Here is a 15,929-nt window from a genome sequence, read left to right on the forward strand (position 1 = left end):
GTTTGTACTATGAATCGGATTTTATTACCTTTCGAGATATTACCGCTCATATTCAGATATCGAGATGTCGCATAGATCGTTAACTGATAATAAGTACATACGTAATTGGTAATAATGTTGCTTATAACCTACATTTTTGTACATTGTAAGCGTGTTTTCTAGTTTTAAATAGAACCTAAGTATTCTTTGGTACCTACTCTAAAATTATATTTACTGTTTTATCCTACAGGAATCGGCTAAACAAAGTACTGTTCATAGTTTTGTTAAAATGAATATTTGTACAGAACATCCTAATCTTAATCTCATTACGCAATTGTTTAAGCCTAGATACGCGCATTTCTTTAGCATTTGATTTTGTCGATCGTTATTGATTTCTTATCTGCAGAATTATTTGATAAAAAAGGTAATTTTGGTGATTGTGTTCAGTTATTTCCACTGGTGTCATGAGATTAGTCGTACAGTATTGCAAATATAACGTCGGCTCGTTTTCTCTCGCGTCTATGTCAATATACAAGACACCTCTGCTGTTCTACGAAGATTCAAAGATTTGCTTTCTTCAATGGCTGACGGAAATAACTCTATGAAGGAGGCAAGTATATTGTTTTTAATTATGGCATAATAATGAAGTAGTGCTTTTAGGTATGCAGATAACACGAAAATGACTGACGCAACACACTGTTTTGTATTAGCTTTTTGTAGTGAATGTATGATTGTCATTATTTATTACAGTTGCAGGAGTAATTAACTTAATATTAAATTAAGAATAGGTATATTTAGTTGAAATTTTACAAAAAAAATATTAAAAATAATACTACTTTTATTTTCATAAGAAAGGAGATAGTAACTATAACACTTTTTATTTACCAACTTCTCATATGGTTGTTTTTCTATGTTCCATTGCTATGTTTTGTATCTATAAATGAGTTATTCAAAATACTAATAAGACTAAGGTATACCTAAATTCAACATAAACATTAAACACTGCTTCCGTAAATAAATCGAATAATTGTTGTAAGTACATTATAATAAAGCCGATATTGCCTTATCGTAAATGAAGTTTCAATTTAATTCGTACCAGCGGATATACATAATTAAAATTTATCTAAATATTTCCGAGAATCATACATATTTTGTAATTAATATCAGATAACATAAGTAGCAATTATACCTACACGTAATTTGTAACTATAGCAATCGTAATTATTTTAATCAAAACATTTGATATATAGAATTTAACTAAAAAAATAAATAAATAAACAATAAATAATATGTTTCGTTTTTAATATGAATTAAATAAACTTCTTTTTGAAGTGAAACTTCTTTATCGGGGTTGGAAAAATATTTAGTGTAACGTTTTTTCGTTACGCGTGACATTTTTCCGTTACGCGCTATCTTTTTCTGATCCCTACCACGCGCGATTGGACGTATTTCTGTAAAGTTACATATAGTAAATTATTTTTTGAAAAATAAGGTCATAAAGAAGTTTCACTTCTTACGTGTGTACACTAGTACACGCACACATTTTTTTATGTAGCATTGATTACTTTAATATTTTCAGAAATAAAAATCTACTTATTTTACCAATTTTACTAACGAAAACAGTATGCAATAAATTATAACTTATTAGAATATCATAGAGCACTCTAAAAATACCTATCAATATACCTACTCTAAAAAAAATATTTCAATTAACACAAAAATAAATAATAATCATGTAGATTTTAATTTTATATTTCAAATTTTAAATCCACATAGACGCCCGAAAACCAGGTCGCCCGGCAAATTTCTTCCAACAAAAATGAACAAATATTTGTAGATGTTTTATTTCTACGAACCTAATAATTCTTCAGTTTATTGCACCGTATCAGAGCTAAATACTTAGTGCTGAAACCTAATAAATACATCAAATATTATCACAATTTGTTATCTGTGCAAAATGCAGAATTCTTTCTATTTTAGTCGACAACTAATAGATAAAGAGGTCATTTTTAATTCTTTAAATTAATAATTATATTAAGAATTTTTTTATATCAAGGAAAAACAAAATATTATATTTTTTAATTTTCGTTAAATCCGAAACACATTTTTCGGAATTTATACCTAAGTATAGTTTTATTTTGAATACCTTTTCTTTATAATATAATAATACCCGACTAATAGACTCCGGCCGTCTGGCCACTCAGCCGGAGTTTTTTTTTTCAGCACCGCCGCGAGGCGAGATACTTGCCCCCCTGACAGGTATTAAATAACTTTTCATAACACATACGGTTTTCAATTTAGAAATTTGAAGAGATTTTCGACCTTGTATAATGTATATTACAAACGTCGCGTTGTCTACATAGGAATTTTCCTTTTATAATTCAAGAGCTTATGATAATTAATATTACTAAGTAGCAAAGTGTAATCCGAAGGAACATAAATCGTATTTTGATATAATACCTATATTATGTACGTTACTCATAGAACGGAGATAAAATTAAAACTGTAAATAAAAAAAAAATAATAAAAAGACGTGTGGCACTCGGGGACTGCCAAGGTAAAGCTATTGCATAGCACGCCTTCCAGCCACACCTCCGCCCGTCGGAGTGGGGAGCGTGAGGTTTTTTTCGTTACGGAATTTCTAGATTCGGTCCTCGCGCTCAAGGCCTGCGATAGAAGCTATGCAATAGCTTAAAACTTTAAAAAGAAAAATATCCAAAATTATTGTGTCGATATGAAGCGTGAAGTATAAATAACTATTTGTCTCTCTGTTTCTATTATAAATTTAGGAACAACTTTTGAGAACGGAGTTTATCTCGTTGTATTGGATATTAATTATTCTGTAATAATGGTTCGATTGATTCCCGACGATATTCATTAATTGAAAACTTTTAAAATTAAAACGGTTAAACGGGGGTTTTTCCTACAAACTCCTCATAAAGGGATAAAAATACATACAAAGTAAAAGTTATTTTCCCCAACAAAATAAATTAGTATCGTGTAATGATTGTTTTTGACTTTATAAGCACTTTATTAAATGTAAATACGTAATAATAAAAGAATTGTGAAGAATAGTTTGCTTGAAAAGTTTCACAGAAATATACTGTTAGTAACCAGGGTAGGTTTATTATGTTAGTAACCAGGGTAGGTTTATTATGTAATAGTAAAGTTGGGAATACCGTTAGATTAAAATCTATCTCGCGAGATTGTAATCCGTTTATAAATTGTGATCCGTAGAATACTACAAACTTTTTAACGCGTTATTTTTCGGTAAATCATAATAGAACGATTTTTATAATCTTACGGCATTAAACAAAGTCACTTTCCGCTGCTTGCTATAGCTTTAAAAAATAATGATAATGTGGATTTTTTTATAGATTCTCTGATTCTTGAATAACGTTTGAAATTTAAGGTCAATATATTATAATAGAACTTAATGAAAAAGTTTTAAACACAGAGGACAAAGCCACTGGCGGAAAGCTAGTGCTAGTAGCTAAGCGTATCGCTATCCCAGGAGTAATGTATGGAATATTTGCAGTCAACCGACAAAGGCCAGTTCTCCGACGATGCATCTTCGGTGACCCCGAAGCGCGCATCATGGGGCAGCCCAGTGGAATTCATTCTAGCGTGTCTTGGCTACGCGGTCGGCTTGGGGAACGTGTGGAGATTCCCCTACCTGTGCTATAGGAATGGCGGCGGTAAGACAGTATTCGTAGCTCATGCTGGAACGTTCTAGAAACGTGAAGAATGGCGGACACAAATTTTTGTGGCAGCCGATTGAATGAGGTTGTGGCGGTCTTTATTTGGTTTTCAATTTAGTTAATGAATAATGGATTTTAAAAATGATTTTAGAATGAATTTTTATTAATTTAATAATTTTGCGATAGAAAAGAAAAGTCCAATAGGGCTTGCTAGGCTGTGTAAAATATAAAAATATATTATACTTACTTGCAGAAAATTCCAATAATTTACATAATTAACATTATCCTAATTTCAGGTGCATTTTTGATACCATTCTTCTTGATGATAATCCTCATTGGACTTCCGATATTCTACTTGGAGCTGTACATTGGCCAGTTCACTGCATTGGGACCTTTGAAGTCATTTTCATCTATTGGTCCTTTCTTCTCTGGTGTGGGATATTGTACACTGGTCGTGATTACTATTATATCGATATATTACATGATAATTGTGGCGTGGACTTTATTCTACACGGCTGTCTCGATCGTTGGTGACTTGGGATGGGGATCATGTGACAATGCGTACAACACTGATTGTAAGTATTTTTAGACACTATTTATTGAATTTAATCAATTTTTAAGCTCATATTTGAAACTCGGTTCTTATCCCAATACCTTTTTGTTTGATAAAATACCCTAATTGTTCAAGTAAAGGATATATTTATTATTTATTACTATTTTATGTTTATTCAAACGATAATATTGTGCACAGTCTGGATGTAGCTAGATTTGATTCAAGAGAGTTTCCATTTCTGACTAAATTATAACTTTGTAAGCTCAAATTATCAGCAGGTGCTCATGACATTTATCGCCGTTTTCAAATAAATTTTTTATCGCAATTGACTTCAAAATTTAAGGAATAAATCACCCCTTTATACAGCCTCGTGATGCAGTCCTTGTGTAAAGCCGTAAATTTTATGACTCCCCAGTATATTATACTCGTAAAGGCATATCATTCAAGGTACTAAAGTATATGAAAATGATTCCTTATCAAACCTTTATATGAAGACATTAATTGTCCATCATTTCACGCAGAATTCCATGAGTTTACGACTAACATGGAATATTTTATGGTTAATAAGAATAAAATGAGGATTTGTAAGTAGGCGACAGATGGCTTTTAAAAGATTTTCTAAAATATATTAGCATGAATTAGATTCATATTTTGTTTTCTTTATGTGTTTATGGTTTTGGTTTAATCAATAATCACAGGCGTAACATTAATTAATTTCTTGCCTTTTCTTCCATATTCGCGGCATTGAGATAATATTACTATATGTATGGAGGAGACACCACGAACACAATCTGTGCGCCATTTTTTTGCTCTAACTAAGTTTTAAAAATTATTATCTAGTTAGGTTCTTACCGATGAAAGTTATTCCTTTGCACATTTCCGTATTATTTGTGCACTATCGTAACACACACGAAGGCATATTTGATGCGTTTCATTTTAAAACCATTAAAAAAAACCGCTCAACATACGTCATGTGGCGTATTACTCCAGTCAGTCTAGACATTCAATTCACAATAATTCCAAAAGTTTTCAAACTTCGGTCAAGTGAATGGTACATTGGGACGACAATAAATCCCATTTTGCAACCTTGTCCGCAGTCCGGAACTGCAATTAAATTATTTTTTGCTGTATGGTCCTAAAAAAATTCCAAAAGTTCTGCAAACTTGGGGAAGTTTTCGATATAATATTTCATATCACGTATTAAATTTGCAACCAATCTCAGTGTACGGAACATCTTTTAATATTGAATATTAATGTTTTTTTTTTTTATTAAACTGAATGAGGTTGCAAATTTGTAAATGCACCAGAATAGATGTTTTCGAAGTTTGCAACCAAGTTCCAAAACTTTTGTAATTATTCCGAGACCACCTTACTCGAAAAAATGACCACGAATTAAAAATAATTATAAATAAACATGTTCCGGTCAACGAAAAAGGTTGCAAATTTATACAACCGTTCGGTATATATTTCCGATAACTGTGTTAAGTTTGCAGAACTTTTGGAATTTTTTTGCACGACCATACAGCAAAAAATAATTTAATTGCAATTTTAACAATGTTCCGTACACTTAGATTGATTGCAAATTTAATACGTGATATGAAATATTATATCGAAAACTTCCCCAAGTTTGCAGAACTTTTGGAATTTTTTTACGACCATACAGCAAAAAAATAATTTAATTGCAATTTTAACAATGTTCCGGACTGCGGACAAGGTTGCAAAATGAGATTTATTGTCGTCCCAATGTACCATTCACTTGACCGAAGTTTGAAAACTTTTGGAATTATTGTTAAATTCTCGATTTTCAATGTCGATTCTGACTGATCTATATGTTGAGCGGAACATATTAAGTGACGTAGGCGGTGTCGTCTCCATATATGTATATCTCAATGATTCGCGGACCTATTTTTAGTACCTAGTTTAGAATAGGTATGTTTTATACATTTCACGTATTTCATTTGATTGTTCCATGACATCAGAGTTCGTTGATTAGTATTCTGCCAAGAAAGTCTATTAATAAATTAGTTACTTCCAGAGATGTGCCCTAGAATGTTAACCCTAAAGCGGAGACATTTCGTCTACAGTATTGTATTTCAAGCAAATATAAAAATAAAAAGAGCGGAATAAGAATTTATAATATAGAGTTGAAAATATAATCTAATTTCGCTTTTGTTTTACAGATTGTTACAGTGGAAAGTACGACTCGGAGTGTAGAGAAAATAATACCGGCCTTGCTTCAGACCTCACTTATTATTTACGTGATTGTATGAGTATTGGAGACATTTGTACTTTAAGCGGCTTTCAACCGTATGACGGAAAACAATGTTTGGACGGCAATGAAACTATTCCTTGGTACACCAATGTGACCAGAATTATTGCAGCGGAAGAATACTATAAGTATGTTATATTGAATTAGCTTTTGCTTTTATAACTTTACTACGAAATTTTTCTAATTAATAATAGTATGTACATGATCATCATCAGTGGTTGACGCGTGAGCGTAGAACCGAGGGGTCCTGGGTTCGATTCCCGGTGGAGACGAAGAAAAAAAAAATGTCTCGGTCTGGCAGGACACAGAAGGCTGATCACCTACTTGTCCCTAAAGAAAATCGATCAGTGAAACAGATGTATGAATAATGCATCTGCCCCTTACCCCACTACGGGGACACGGGACTTCACATGATCATCATGGCTCAAAATTTCATCACTTTTGAATTTATTAGCCGCAAAATTGAAATTGCCAAATATTTTTCCTCGTATTTCAACTAGAGAACTCTTTATCTAGCTTAAACTACACTTTTATCTCTAGACCAATCAGTCATGTAGACATAGTCCCATTTCTTTAAGAAGCCAGCGGCGTATTCTTGCACTGTACAGTTAGTAAACCGTTCCAAAGCTTAAACACTTTACGTGACATGAATTTCCCTTAACTTCTACAAATTACTTGAAAATTTCATTTATAGAAATTAATTCTTTTTTAAATAAGATTAATATTCAACGACATTCTTTAATACAAAATAAGTCACTTAGGAAACAAATAGCACATTTAAAACTGCTTATGATAATATATAGCCAATAATATTCGGAGTAGCTCAATAGTGATATAATTTGTTTGTTATAAAATTCAGATATAAAATAATTAAGCATGTATAGGAAATTATATTTATTTGTATTAAATTCTTTCAGCGAACGTGTACTCGGTAGAGGCGATTCGTCTTGGTCGAACTGGGGATCAATTCAATGGCATTTAGTTGGGTGTCTGTTTGCTTGCTGGTTCATTGCTTTCTTGTGTGTTATTAAGGTAAGATTATGAAATACTAACTTCGTCTTATGGCATAGTATAGAAGCAGATAAAATACAACTTATATTTTATTTTACATCATAATCTTTCTGCATGTGAAATTCCAGCATAATTCTGGTCTGGTCTGTTGTTTTTGCAAGAAAGAGTCCACCCACGAATTATTAAAGAAAATATATGAAGTAGTAAAAAGTAACAATTGAATATTTCACTTAGTTCTGTGAATTTAATTAAGCTTTGAAAGTAATTAACTAGATAGTGATTAGTTAAAACACAGAATGGAGTGTATCAAGGGTTAATTAATTTGACGTAGACACTTCACACGCTCTCTGTTTGAGTTTCCAACATGTATTTGAATTTAGAGTTAAAATAATTTGACGCTTTTTATTCACGTTGTTTCTTGTCCTTATTATTTCCATTTCTTGAATTAATCTAAATTATACTGATACGGGCTAATATAAATAAACTTTTCCAGGGTGTACAATCAGCAGGCAAGGTTGTGTACTTCACTGCACTCTTTCCCTACGTAATGTTGACAGCACTTCTGATCAGGGGTGTAACATTGGAAGGCGCAAGTGAGGGCATTCTTTTTTACCTATCACCCAAGTGGGAGACATTACTCGATGCTCGAGTCTGGGGCGACGCTGCTTCTCAGGTAATTTGTAGAAAAGGGCAATATTTTATACGATTTTACTAAACACGAGTATTTGGTTTTTCGTAAAGTGAAGGCTATAAGGCTCCATATAAATAATTGGCCATATTCGTATCATTTTTTGTTTTTATTTTACTAATAATATGAAAATTGCGAAATCATGTTTACGGTTCATAAATCATGCTGCAGCCTACGTTTCAAATTTAAATAGATCAATAGGCAGACGAATTACTGATAACTATTTTTGTATATTTTTATGTTTATCTGAGGTATAACTATGATATTGTTTTTAGACATTCTATTCTTTCGGAGTGGCTTGTGGGTCCCTCGTGACATTGGCTTCTTACAACAAATTCACAAATAACTGTCACTTTGACGCAGTATTTGTGTGTTTCACGAACTTCATGACGTCAATATATGCTGGGTTCGCGATCTTCTCTGTGCTCGGGTTTCAAGCTCAGTTGATGGGAGTCAGTGTTGATGGTACGTAATAGTAATGTTTCATTATCTATAAGTAATATTATAAAACTGAAAAGTTTGTTTGTTTGAACGCGCTAATTTCAGGAACTACTGGTTAGATAGCCCCATCGAGAAAGGCTAGCCTGTGGCTATAGTATAATATGTCATCATGCTAAGACCAACAGGAGCGGAGCAGTGCGAGTGAAACCGCGGAGCGCAGCTAGTAATATTATAAAGCTGAAGAGTTTGTTTGAACGCGCTAAACCCAGGAACTACTAGTCCGATTTGAAAAATTCTTTCTGTGTTAGATAGCCCATTTATCGAGAAAAGCCATAGTCTATATTATATCATCACGCTAAGACGAACAGGATCGGAGCTTTGCGGGTAAAACCGCGGAGCACAGCTAGTATAATATACAACGACACGAGAACAATCGTATTAAAGTACTTGAGACGAATACAATAGTAATTATAATAGTCCGATTGGCTTTTAACAAGTTACAATGGGAGGGTGAAACAACGTTACGTTGATTTGTTTGCGGAGTGCACAAGAACGTATTGCTGTGCGTATAGGTAGTTGATCAACGCGTGTGTAGCGCGATTAAACATACTTAATACTTTATTTTATTTGAGTTAGACTGTTAGAGTACGGTATGAAATTAAAACCACAGAATTATTTGTGCAAATCGAGCCCAATTCTAGCTGCTTTCTCTTAATTGCCCCTGCTTGCCTATACAAAATACATATCACAATTAAGAAACCAATATAATAAAATAATGTATTTTGATAACTTTTTGATTTTAAATATAGTAAGTAAAGTGATTGCTTGACACTTGACATCAATATATCTATTTAACACAAGGTTTAACATCAATATAACATTGTATGTCGTTCAGAAAGTAATTAATATAGTGAAGAAAATATTTGATTTATGATTATATGATTTGTGACGACTAATATCGTAATATATCAAATGGATATTTATAAGAACAATTAATAAAAGTAATCTAAGACTAATTAGTAGTAAAATAATAACATAAATTATTTTGTTCGAAAACGAAAATAATATCTAATGATATTGCTATCTTGATTGTTATTAGGTGATATAACAATTTTGATAATTAATTTATGTTGTTATCATATGAACATCGAAATGACACGTTATCTATGATATTGTAAGCATTGTCATAACAGCTAAAACATCTGTTGAAGTGATGGTAGGTATAATAAATAAGGTGATTCCTATCAGTAACCCAGATTATGGCAATATAATCAGCTGTAAAACATACGAATTTTTATATAATGACGTATGTATTATGTTCAAACGTCATTCTGGGAATAGAAGTAAAATATTGTTATATTTACATTCTTCAAATTGATTTGTTGACGAAATAATTATGGTTGCGATATAGGTTGTGAAGTGAAACTTCTTTATCGGGGTTAGACAAAAATTTAGTGTAACGTTTTTGCGTTACGCGCCATCTTTACGTAATGTACAGATAATAATAGGAAAATAATGTGTGCAAACGGTAGCCTTATCGCTAGGTAGCGATCTCTTCCAGGCCACCGTATGTAATATGTAAGGAGAGACCTTAAAAGAGGTGGGTGAGCAAAAAATAAGGCTTTAGGAAAAAAGAAAATATAATTATAAATTATATTATAATATTGCATATATGTATAGTAAATTATTTTTTTTAAATAAGGTCATAAAGAAGTTTCAGTTCTTACGTGTGTACTCTAGTACACGCACACATTTTTTTTTAAACAAAAGTGCATTTAGTTTAGCTTGTGAATGATATTTTAATTGTGAGACATGACCTATCTACCAACGCACTCAACTTATAACCACCATTGTTTCATAAAGTAACAAAAAAATTAAAAACAAAAGGATCAAATTGGTTCATTCTCAGTATGTAAGCTCAAAAACACTCAATAGACACACGAGCCCGCCGGCGCCGGTGTCTGGATGTCAGGACTTTCGATAACGAGATGGAATTGATAAAAGGGGAATCTATTCACTAGTGTAGCCTTTTGCATTGTGTCGACTGTTGAAAGTCATACTAAAGCCTTTTCCACTCATACCTGTAGGTACAATTAGACATACTCTTTACGCTATTGTTTTTGTTATAATCATAATATTAGCATCGAAAGAACACAATGAATTAGATTTTAACAAGAACACGTAAATATGCTTGCGTTTCTGATTTGCTTATTAGATTTGTTTGAATTCATAATATCTTTCTGACCTACCTATTTACCACATTACGATTAACACTTTTATTTTTGTTAAATGTATTGCAGAGTTCTTTGTTTCATTGTGTTTTAATTATCGTTTATAGCATTCCAATGAAATGTTGATTTACTCCTTGCTTTGAGAACCGTATTTTAACAAAGTGAAAGCGCATACTTTTCACGCTTTTAAGGATCAAAGTTCAAGAGATCTGTATCAAATATAACAGAAGCACATGCTCGTTATCTCACAATATTAAAACATGAATAGCGGAAGCTTTATATGCTACACAATTTACAACATTTCTATAGTTGTTTTTTACAGAGCAACTTAAAGTAAAAAATAAAAAATGTATTGTGTAAAATGAAGATTTCTTGAATAATTTAGTGGATGTATTCATAAGCACAATTATTATTTACTAGATTTCCGCCCGCGGCTTCGCCCGCGTTTGCAAAGGAAAACCCGCATAGTTCCCGTTCCCGTGGGATTTCCGGGATAAAAACTATCCTATGTGTTAATCCAAGTTACCCTCTATATGTGTGCTAAATTTCATTGTAATCGGTTCAGTAGTTTTTACGTGAAAGAGTAACAAACATCCATACATCCATACATCCTTACAAACTTTCGCCTTTATAATAGTAGTAGGATATAGTTAGATAGATAGATTGTGTTATTATTGGTGGTTGTGTGGTCGATGTTATTGATGATGCGATGATAAATTAAAATTCTTCGTATCTTGTACCTACAGGACCTACAGGTCCATAAAGGCAAAAATATTCACAAATTAACAATAGTTTCTACAATAAATTGGTTACAATGTAGATGATATTTTTGTCAATATATATGCTAACATATTTTATTTCACAGATGTCGCTGACCAAGGTCCAGGGTTGGCCTTCGTGGCATACCCAGAGGCGCTGCTGCAAATGCCGATACCACAGCTATGGTGTATCCTCTTCTTCTTCATGTTATTCGTCCTTGGATTGGGATGCCAGTTCGCTGGTATAGAGGCCATTAACACAGCTATCGTTGACCAATGGCCTTTCCTGAGGAAGAGATATTGGATGGTAAATACTATTATTTGTATAATTTTTATATAGCTATTATTTTTATATAGCTTTCTTTCTTACATACCAAAATAAGTTATATACGTAAATAACGACCTGTTCGCGTACAATTAGCACATATTATTATATCAATTAAGAAAAAAATGATAATGAATAGATGAATAATAAGTTCTGCATTTATATGAATGATGGATATGCTATTTATCTTATCTGTCACTTAGAATTCCAAATTTTGTCCAAAATATATATGAGAGTAAACGTGTTAAATAAGCTATCAGGGACACTATCAGATTCCGGCCTAAACTCTAAAGATCGCCGGTAAATCCTCTTTATATGAAGCTTAGGACCAAGTGACACAGTCAACGGTAACAAATGGATCAAATTTCCATATCCAGTACTATCTGTCGCTCCAAATATGTTCCACTTGAGTGAAATGGACAATCAATCTTTCTCGCTCTCGAAACTTTCCATGGTAACAGAAAGAGGATTTACGAGAACATTCCGTCTCTGATTATATTTAATGTACGAAAACCTATTGAATATGAAAATATTCTAAAAGTCTTTATGGAGTGAAAATATTATATTTTCACTTGTAACCAAGTAAGGTGCTATATTATTATGAAAGTCGACGTTTCTTTTTCATTTATAACGATTTCCAAATTGGTTATATTCTTCACCTTTACAAATACCTTATTTTGTATATTTATTCCTTATTTATTCATACTATGTTCCTATTTATTATAGTCCACTATCATTTTATTCTTGTTTTCTCTAGGTTTCCAACTACAACAATAACAAATCGAATCGTAATCGATTCGGAGGTCTCATAATTACGAATTTAAATTGATGTTTCCTTTTCAGGTGACAGCTTTCACATGCTTCTCGTGTTTTCTGCTCGGCCTACCCATGTGTTTCAGTGGTGGTGTCTATCTCTTCACCATTCTGGATTGGAACACCGCCTCTTGGGCTATTCTTCTTATTGGTATTGCTGAGGTAAGTGTAGTTTAGATAGAGACTAGCCACTTATTTCGGCTTTTCGTGGGATGACCCGGGATAGTAAATATAATATTGTTATAGTTAAATAGTTTGGAAAATCAGTTTAGTATATTCCGAATTTACCTTATAACCTCAACCTCAATTCACAAATGTTGGCCTTTCATAATACTAGGATATTGACTAGGATAGATAAAACTCATCAAACATTACCTCTTATCTTACCAATAACTAGTTGCTCGTACCAAAGAGTAAAAAGTGATAATATTCCTATGCTTTAATAATGTTAATTTAACAGAGCACAGCCGTATCCTGGAGTTATGGCATCAATAGAGCGATGAAGGACTTGGAAACTATGAACATGAAGTTCAATAAGGTCCTCGGTTTCTATTGGCGAGCTGTGTGGACGGTTACAATACCCGTCGCGAGCTTGGTAAGTTTATTATGACGTCATAGCATTATTATTTTATAAAACTTTTAATTAATCAAACGCAGAAAATCCAGTTTCGTAGCAGCTTTGTGGCATTCCCTCTCTTCTTGACGTCTTTACGAAATGAGCAATTGAAAAAGTGGTTATTTGTCAATTTGCTGATGACGTTTTTCTAAATAGATAATTTAAAAATTAAAATACGGAAGAATACAATAACATAATCTATATACTATAATACAATAAATCTCAATCTTCCGTGTTCAAAGGATAATGTGATTTTTTATCGTGATTGGTTTATAAATATAATTATACTTGATTCTTAAATATTATAATATTTTTATTTTACAAATCGAAATGAATTAGTTGTTAAGCTCCACAGTTAAGCTCCCTTATCCGTTTTTGGTAGAGAAAAAAGTTCCAAAGCACCGAAAAAACCATCAAACAGCTAAGAAAAATATTTTCTGTATTACATATACCTACTCATATGAATCATTCAATACCAGTTCAAATCCTTCAAATATCTTTACTCATAAAATTCAATTCGATCGGAAAATGTGAGTGAGTAAATACGCTAGCGAAAAATGCAATAAATAAGGATGATCTTCAAATGCTCACGTGTCAAAATATAGATTTATCTGTATAATTCGGATTCGCATTTCAATTGTTTGTTTAACTCGTGCAAAGAGACATAAAGACAACGAGTGTGTATTGATTTAGTTAGAATTACTTGGATCTGTTATTGTAGCGGTTGTAAGAAATGTAAGGCTGTTCGGCCGCTGCAGCTGTCGTTAGAAACATTGAGTTGAGGGAAACCACAAGGTCTCTGCGCTATAGTTTTTCTGTTGTTTGAAATATAAATTTCTCAACCGTAGCAGTAGAGGCTGTTTTGGAACGATAGTTACGAAAAGTGAATTATTTTATTTACATAAAATGAGCGTGTGTGCCGAGCACAGGTGTCAGAAGTAAAACTTCTTTGGTAAGATACCAAAATCGTCGTCTTATCCATGACGTGACGGTATTGCCATAACGGGACCTTGAAATTTTACTCTCAACGCGCCTAAAAAAGTTTAATTTAAAAAAATTATACAATGAGTGACTTTAATAAATTGTATATTTCTTATATAGGCCGTGTTTATCTTCGTGTTCATTGACTGGACATCACCGTCTTATGGAGATTACGAGTTCCCGCTGTTCGCTGATTTACTCGGATGGGCTGTGGGCTTATCAACTGTTTTGTTCTTCCCAGTGGGAATTGCGTATGCTTTCTGTAAAGGATATGTAAGTGATATGATTTTTTAGATATTACTATTTATTGTCGGTCGTCTCTAGCACAGGTTTATACCTAGTTGAGGCGATCGTCGAGTTTGTATAATTTATGTCAATGTATTGTTACTCAATATATGATTTTTATTTATTTATTTATTGCTTATTATGTATTATAGTTACATGTTCATTTTGTATCATAAGAGTTCCCTCGCTGTCAGCGTTTACCTATTTGAGGCATAGAGGATAAGCATTTAAAAGTAAATCGTCGTGATCTAGTTCAAATAGAAAATGTTCTGTATCTGAAAGTTTTAGGCATGCAGCAGTTCACGATGATTTAAAATGCATCATACCCCTTGTATTACGCTTAGACCAGTACTGTAAAATATTTTCTAGGAAATAAATAGTTATAGACGTTATAGATGATATAATCGACATTTTTGTGTATCATGTTGTGAGTTGACACTAAAATAGAATGGAAAATAATTGCTGCCAAAAGGATTTTAATATATTAAAGAGTAAATAATAAAATTGCTATAAAACCCGGGGAAAATCATCAATTAACGTAGCATTAGGTACCTATATAATAATCATACGGTTGTGTACAAACAGTATATTATATATCTGATTTGTTCCGATCTATACTGATAGAACCAAATAAATTGTATGCAAATAACATTCATTAGTTTCAACATTTGAATTTGAAATCGAATTGCCTGAATTATCAAAGAATATGAACAAATTATAAGCGTGAATTATTCTAACATCATCATCATCATCAGCCCATATACGTTCCCACTGCTGGGACACGGGCCTCCTATGAGGGTATAACACAATTTAAAATATTATATTTGTTAGACTGTTCATCAAAAGACTCTTACCCTTGTTGAATAATAGCTAAACATTATCTTTTGACCTATACCTAGTTAAATTTCTGCTAATTACGAATTTTTATTGTTTTTCAGAGAGGAAAAGATCTCTTCACACCGACAGAGGAATGGAAACCTGCAGTGGCCATAACTGAAGACGAACGTACCACTGTTTATGACAACCCAGCGTTTTTATCCTAAACTATCAAAAACTATAATAATTTTGTATAATTGTACATACTATGTTTGAAATATCTTATTTTGCACTGAGTTCGTCTAATATCTAGGCGATTGTAATACTTTGTAATAAATGTTTTTAAATAAATTGATGTTTCTTTTTATGAAACTTTTGGATTTGCATACGTAAAACATACTTAAATAACAAAACAAAGTCAAAGAATGTAATTAGATTTTTTTATCACTAAGAATATATCTA

At 32.4% G+C, this 15,929-nt stretch overlaps 1 protein-coding gene across 1 annotated transcript; it reads left to right on the plus strand.

Annotated features, from left to right (window-relative positions):
- The first annotated feature begins 449 nt into the window (after positions 1–449).
- Positions 450–15,708, plus strand: LOC149905219 (sodium- and chloride-dependent glycine transporter 1-like). Its single transcript, XM_090106615.1, has 12 exons — positions 450–589; positions 3,518–3,677; positions 3,977–4,255; positions 6,414–6,630; positions 7,420–7,534; positions 8,007–8,186; positions 8,477–8,666; positions 11,739–11,938; positions 12,800–12,931; positions 13,230–13,364; positions 14,487–14,639; positions 15,590–15,708. Exons 1-12 carry the CDS (start codon positions 560–562, stop codon positions 15,692–15,694), a joined length of 1,896 nt encoding a protein of 631 aa, XP_089962741.1. The 5' UTR covers positions 450–559; the 3' UTR covers positions 15,695–15,708.
- Positions 15,709–15,929: the final 221 nt, after the last annotated feature.

This window comes from Colias eurytheme, chromosome 10, assembly GCF_061535395.1.
Source record: "Colias eurytheme isolate Ceu_HAF_F1 chromosome 10, ilColEury1 Martin Lab GWU primary, whole genome shotgun sequence".
NCBI classification, from domain to species: Eukaryota; Metazoa; Arthropoda; class Insecta; order Lepidoptera; family Pieridae; genus Colias; species Colias eurytheme.